The 6,883-nt window shown below is 58.7% G+C and overlaps 3 protein-coding genes across 3 annotated transcripts in view; 2 read left to right on the forward strand and 1 right to left on the reverse strand.

Moving 5' to 3' along the window:
• Positions 1-515: 515 nt before the first annotated feature.
• VDBG_01081 (conserved hypothetical protein) lies at positions 516-2,198 on the forward strand (the record flags this gene model as incomplete). The annotated part of the gene is made up of 2 exons (XM_003009352.1): positions 516-850; positions 956-2,198. 2 exons carry the CDS (start codon positions 516-518, stop codon positions 2,196-2,198), a joined length of 1,578 nt encoding a protein of 525 aa, XP_003009398.1.
• A 1,654-nt stretch (positions 2,199-3,852) lies between these two features.
• VDBG_01082 (DNA-directed RNA polymerases I) lies at positions 3,853-4,842 on the reverse strand (the record flags this gene model as incomplete). Its single annotated transcript, XM_003009353.1, has 3 exons — positions 3,853-4,381; positions 4,501-4,583; positions 4,663-4,842. 3 exons carry the CDS (start codon positions 4,744-4,746, stop codon positions 3,853-3,855), a joined length of 696 nt encoding a protein of 231 aa, XP_003009399.1.
• Positions 4,843-5,627: 785 nt separating this feature from the next.
• Positions 5,628-6,883, forward strand: part of VDBG_01083 (conserved hypothetical protein) — a gene marked incomplete at both ends in the record, with an annotated part of 1,879 nt that continues 623 nt past the window's right edge. The window contains 2 exons of the mRNA XM_003009354.1: positions 5,628-5,771; positions 5,851-6,880. Coding sequence (XP_003009400.1) covers positions 5,628-5,771; positions 5,851-6,880 — 1,174 coding nt within the window. The remainder of the gene's footprint in view (positions 5,772-5,850; positions 6,881-6,883) is intronic.

Genomic DNA, 6,883 nt, shown 5'->3' on the forward strand with positions numbered 1-6,883 from the left:
CACCCGCTCGCCCGCTCTCCTCCACTCGGCTGCAATATCTCGACCAGCCTGGCTGGCTCTTTCCCACCCATCTCTCCTTCACTCACATCTTCCCACCCACCACTGCCATTCGATCCTCACGATCACGAACGGAAAGCTGTCTACGACGCTTTGCTGCCGGTGCCGCCGTGTCTTGACGATTGCGCTCTCCGCCTCTCGCGACTCCGCCGAACCCACCTCAGTCTTTGTCTAATGTCGCACTGTTCCCTCCTCCACAACCATCGGGATTACGAATCGGACACTTGCGCGATACCACGGACCACGCCAACGTCATAGTATCGACCCTCGAAACGACTGGCTCTCCAGCGCCGCCACGCTGTTGCAAAAATCTTTTTGTCGTATACCAAGATCATCACCAATAGCCGTCCCACGATATTTGAGGCCCGACAGACCTCGCCGACAGTCGGCACAGTAGTGACATCCTCGCTCGTCGTGACCTCCGCGGAGGACGACGGGCGTGGACAACAATAACCACGATGCCTCTCTACTCGGACCCCCCGACACTGCGCACCTTCAACCAGGACAAACCGACGCTCCTTGTGTGTTGGTGGATCACCATTTTTTGCACCGTCATCATCGTTCTGCGCGTTGTCGGTCGATTCATTCGAACCGAGAAGCTGTTTAGGGAAGACAAGGTCGTTTCGCTGGCTCTGATCCCCATGTATTTGAGGATGGGATGTGTGCACTTTATCCTGCTCTACGGAACCAACAATGCAGACTTTACGGGCGTCACGCTGTCCGAGAAACAACATCGCCAACGACAGATCGCCAGCGGTCTCGTGCTCGCCAGTCGACTGTTATATGCAGCAACGTAAGTGTCTGCGCCTTGATCTGGCGCTCGCCTCCTCGTTCCTTTTCGTCCGCCTCCACACAAACATGTTCGGACGTGTGTTTCGCTAACCACCCGTCTCTACAGATTGTGGATTCTTAAAGACACCATTCTAGAGTATTTCCGGCGCTTGACGGAAACTACCTCTGAGCGCTATGCCAGCCAGACTCTGCTCTTCATTCGAGTCGCCTTGATCGCAACATTCATTGCCATCTTCATAAGCAACTTTGCCGAGTGCCAACCTTTCGCCCATTACTGGCAGGTCTTGCCCGATCCTGGTGGTCAATGTCGCCAGGGCTACGCACAACTCATCACAATGGCCACCTGCAACATCATTACTGATCTACTGCTTGTCGTTTTCCCCATTCCCATGGTCCTTCGCAGCCAATTGGGCCTCAAGAAGAAGGTCCAGCTCACTCTTCTCTTCTCCCTGAGCCTGGCTGTTGTTGTCGTTACGTGCTATCGCGTGCCGAATATTCTGCGCGCTCACGGGAATCAGCAACTGCGATCTTTGATGGCTTCTGTTGAACTTTTGTTCGCCACCACAGCCGCCAACTCACTTGTTCTCGGGTCATTCGTCCGTGACAGGGGTGTCAAGAAGAAGAAGTTCAAGTATGGATCTGTGGCTGTCGACTCCCTTGAGCGGACGATCACGTCGCGGTCCCGTCGTCCGACGCTGCACCGTCATTGGGGCAGTGACGAGGACCTCGTCCGCGACATCGGGCTGGGCGTTGACGCCGACCTGCAGAACATACCCGAATACGGTGATGGCGTCGTCAGAAGAGGTGCATACACCCCAGCACCCATGGCTCGGAGATTTGCCGAAGACTTGAAACACTGGAACTTTCCTGAACGGCAGAGGAGTCACGCAGAGAGAAGTGAGCGAAGCGATGATCCTCTCATCAACCGTGACCTGCATTCTTCCAGAAGCAACTCGACAACAACACCTCGAAGAGTCTCCTTTTACGATGTCGGAGGGCTCCTTTCGGAAGAGGGCCAGGACCCGGCGAGCTCCAGCTACGGACGCGACAGCTTCAGGCGCGACAGCTTCATATCGAGCGTGGATCCTCTATCACCAAACACCTCGCATAGCCTGCCGTCGCCTGCACTGCCGGCCCCTTCTACTGGCCAACGGCGTGGCTCAACCGCACTCCTTCAGGACATGGGGGTTCTCTTTGGGCCTTCAAGCGCCAAACCCCCTCGGCACAAGCCCAGAAGCGGCACTGAATTGCAGCCCATACCGCAATCCCGTCATTCTGACATGGTCATATTTGATCCGGCTTCTACCTCGGGTCCACAGCTCATGGATCCTGGCGGCCTTTTGAGATGAGTCCCCCTCGGACGTATCTTGGCATGAAAACATATAGTCTCGTCGTGCGCAACACGAAGGCGCACACACGAACACACCAGCATATGAACACACGCACACACACATCAGAAAGAACATACTTATCCCAGGTATATCAATTATGCCCATGTATCATGACGGCTCAGCAGGACACCTTGGAAATATCCGGGCTTTGGAAGGAGTTTAGATGCTAGAACCCTCGAAACGGCGTTATGAAGCCAGGTGGCGGTCGTGATTATTGACTCTTTTTTCACGACATGGGTTTCTGGGTCCTGGCGGGGGGGTGGGCAAGGTGTCGAGGGAGTTGCAGGCTGGATCGGAGGCCCAGATGAACCGCCAGCCATTCACTGTCGGGGTGTGATTTTGGTTCTGAAGGGTTCACGGCTGGGCCTCGTCCGGCCCCATCACTGCATTTTGTTGTTCTTTTTATCATTCGTCATTTCACAGCATATACCCCGGCGCACGGTTGCGACGCCACATGTTTGTACAGCGCTGGCTACGGCAGTAGCTGGCTACCCCTATTTTTACTAGCTCGGTCGGCGGTGGTGCGTTCGCTGCCGCTGTTGCCTCACTTTAATGAACAAAGTGCCTCTGAGCGATGCAATGTGGACTGCCACGATGACCCGAGTGTGCTGCCCAGCCGGGGCACTCTTGAAGGAGAACCAGTTGGGCACAATTTGTGCCGTTGTTTGCCGTGTCTACTTCCGTGAGGGGTTGGTTGGGTTGGGTGGTGTCGCTCTAGCCTGGCCATGTCAGAAAGTGCTGGGTCAGTCGTCAAACTTGAGCTGAACGGGCAGGTAGTTTGGCGCCTTGTCTAGGGATCACTGGTATTGTGCCGTGATGGGTGTAGTCTAGGAAGATGGTGGCTACAGCAGGACCTGCAGCCGCTTCGCCGCCTCGCCGTGCCAACTCGAATTGTCTCCAAGTCTGAGTTTGCGTTCAGGCTGACTCGTCAGGTCAAGACGAGCATTCCTGCGCCTGCGCATTGAGGTCCCCAGAAGTCGGTTGCCGGTCGTTCTGACGTGGCGGTACGGGCGTCAGCTTGGAGAGCCAGGCATGCGCCTCTACTGTCCAACAGGACAAGTCACTTCCGGCGCGCGTCGTTCCAGCGAGGCGTGCGTGTTCGTTTTGCCGACACGGCAGCGCTGGCCCTGCGAGCCCGAGAGTGAGGGCTCGACCGCGGGCGTGTTCTTTCTCGATGGCCCGCACTCTTGCCAGCCAGTGACATGTACATAGCACGAGACGACGGTGACGCCGAGAAGCGATCCGCAGAGCGATTTCAAGTTTATACTTTGTTTCGAAAAATCGAGGTAGCTTTCCTACACACATGGAGTCTAAGTCCCCCTGAACGCCGAACCCAAACAGCACACAAACGCCGCCATTTCTTTTTCTGTCCTTTCTTTCATGGGGAGGTCGGGGCCGCACGACGTCTCTCTCTCTCTCTCTCTCTCTCTCTCTCTCTCTCTCTCTCTTTTCTCTCTCACTCTCACTTCTTGCCTATCGGTCGACCTGGCGATAATGGCGGTTCGCGGCCATGGTCCTCTTCCTTCTTGTCTTGCCCCGAGTCTTTCGGCAGAATGCTTGCCGCTTCCCCCGCGCAGCAACCCCCCACGGCAGCAGCACAACGCCAGCCAGCCTACGTGCAGTACCTGTAGCTGGCATAACGCCCCGCCGTCTCGGAGTTGCGGATAATTTTGACAACGTTGCCCCTCTTGAGGCCGAGGTAGCGGGCGACGGGGTCCTCACGCTTGATGCGCGGCAGCTGGGTCTCCTTGAGGCGGTAGCGCTTGAGCAGGGCGGCCTTTTCGTCAGTGGAGAGGAGGATGTGCTTGGGGACGAGCTCGTGGTGGGTAATGTTGACGAGCAGGTCCTCCTCGAGGAAGCACTCGATGCGGGCGAAGCTCTCGAGGGACAGCAGCTGCTTGCGGCCGGCCGAGGTCAGCGGGCTCGAGGTGACCATGATGCCGGCCTTGAAGTGGCCCTCGAGCACGTGCTGGACGAAGCGGCGCAGGTGCTGCACGCCGAGGGAGCCCTGCTCGGCGATGAACTCGATGTAGATGGGACCGCAGTCCGGGTCCGGGTTGGGGTTGGCGGCGGACGGGGCGGGCGTGTGGCGGCTGAGCATGTCGCTCGAGGGGCGCGCGGAGAAGGTGAGCTTGCTTCGGCTGGGGGGGAAGGCTGCGTGTCAGTTCACGTGCTTTCCTTTCACTTGTTCCTTCCTGTGCATGCGAAAAGAATCGGGGGTGTATGAAGGGAAGGGCAGGGGAGGGGAGGGAAGGCGTACTTGACGCTGCCGTCGGCGGCGAGATATTCGTGGCGGAAGCGGTCGAGAGATATCTGGATTTCTGACTCGGCGAGTTCGTAGCCCTGGGCATGCCATGTCAGTACCGTCATGCAGGCACATGGAGGTCGTAGCGTTGAGAGAACGCGGGACCGGGGGCCATACTCTATCGGCACACATCTCGTGAACCGTCCTCCAGGCGCGCCAGGCGCGAACCACCTCCTTGCTCTGGCCGTCGTTGCCCTCCATTTTGAGTTGTGCGATTCGAGGGCAGGGAATTGATCAGGGAAAAGTCGGGCGCGCGAGGGACAGCTGACAAGTGGTCGTGGTGACGGGATAGGGTAGATGCAGAGAGTGACGGGTGTCTGCTGGTGTCGCAACCTTCGCAACGTCAAGATTCGCATTCAGCCTTGCCCAAAAAAAACCAGGGCCCGTCAGTCCCTCCATGTTCATGCTCAGACGAAAGAACAATGACAAAAGCGGGTCGCGGACATGCATGTATCCGAGGTTGCTCCGATTATGTAACGTCTTCTCACCGAGCGCACGTGCCCAGCGGTCAAGGAAATCGGTGGGGGGTCTGGAAGCTCTCGTGCCCCACCCAACGACACGGCGCACAGGCCATGGAGGGGCCTTCCATCAACCAACAGTAGGTAGGTACCTACCTACGTACTAGGTAGGACCTGGGACCTAGGCCCAGGACCTAGGACCTAGGCACAAGCAGCACTGGGCACTGGACTAGGTAGGTACTGGCAGCACCAGCTCCAGCAGAGTGTCCGGTGCGTGCTCAGCGCTCGCAGGAATAGGAGACGAAAAGGTGCCACGAGGCACTGAGGCACCGCTACTGCTTCTTGACCTTGGCCCAAAAGGGTGAATTTCATCAAAATCCTGGGGACCCTGGAAATTTATCCTACCACGTCCACGTCCACGTTCACCTGACGAGACAACTTTCTCCCCCTGCTTGTGACCTCCTCCTTCCACATCTCTACCCTTACAATCTCTTTTTTTTTCTTGCCCTCTCGAGATTTGTGAGACGGTTCGGCCAGCTTGCTTAATTGCACAGACAGCCCACCCCCCCTCACTCCCCCTCCCCTCCAATTGACTCGTCTTTCGTGCTCCAACATCCCTCTACAATGGCCGACACCAAGAAGACGGCGCCCGCGCCCGCTGCTGAGACCAAGGACACCACTGGTCGTCCTCAGCTGCCCGATGAGGCCGTGTACCAGAAGAACCTGAAGGCGGCCGAGGCCGACCACAAGGCCTCCATGGACAAGCTCGTACGTGTCTTCTTTCTCTCTCTCTGTCTCTCTCTCTCTCTCTCCGAAACGGACAAACAGGCCGGGAAAGTGCTGACAGAAAGTGCACATGCAGGCCAACATCAAGTCTAAGATTGACCTCGCCCTGCCCAACAAGGACAAGGAGAAGCAGAGCCCCGCCCAGAAGCGCCGCCAGGAGCTCATCGCCCAGGCCAACGAGATCCGCCAGAAGCAGGGTGCCGGCAAGAACGCCCGCGGCGCCAAGCTCGACCAGATCAAGCGCCTCGACGAGCAGATGCGCAGCCGCATCAACGAGCAGAAGCTCGCCCGCGGCAAGGTGGCCTTCAAGACGGTCGACGAGCTGGACCGCCAGATCGCCCACCTCGACAGCCAGGTCAACGCCGGCACCATGAAGATTGTCGACGAGAAGAAGGCCCTCGCCGAGATCTCGTCGCTCAAGAAGACGCGCAAGAACTTTTCCCAGTTCGAGGACGGCCAGAAGCAGATTGACGATCTCAAGGCCAAGATCAAGGAGATCAAGGACTCGATGGACGACCCCGAGGCCCGCGCCATGAGCGACCAGTACACCAAGATCCAGACCGAGCTCGACGCCCTCAAGGCCGAGTCGGACGAGGCCTACAAGGGCCTGTCCTCGCTGCGCGACGAGCGCACCAGGCTCCAGGCCGAGCAGCAGGACAAGTTCCAGGTCATCCGCAAGATCAAGGACGACTACTGGCAGCAGAAGAAGGCCGCCCAGGCCTACGAGCGCGAGGCCCGCAACAAGGCCCGCGAGCGCCGCCAGGCCGAGAACGAGCGCTACCACCTCGAGCGCAAGAAGGCCGACGCCGAGCGTCTCCTCGCCGAGGCCAGCGACCCGGCCTACCTCGAGGAGATCCGCCGCGCCCAGGGCCTGCTGCGCTACCTCGATCCCGCCGCCGCCCAGGAGGAGAAGGCGCCCCTGCTCGCCGATCGCGGCCTCGGCGCCCAGGCCGACCGCAAGGTCGACGACGCCGGCATCAAGGGCACCAAGATCCTCAGCAAGAAGGACCGCGAGGAGGACTTCTTCCCCGCCACCAAGAAGGGCAAGAAGGGCAAGAAGGGCGCCGCCGCCGCCGCCGCGTCCCCCGCCGGTG

The sequence above is a fragment of the Verticillium alfalfae genome, genomic scaffold, assembly GCF_000150825.1.
Source record: "Verticillium alfalfae VaMs.102 supercont1.1 genomic scaffold, whole genome shotgun sequence".
Classification (NCBI taxonomy): Eukaryota; Fungi; Ascomycota; class Sordariomycetes; order Glomerellales; family Plectosphaerellaceae; genus Verticillium; species Verticillium alfalfae.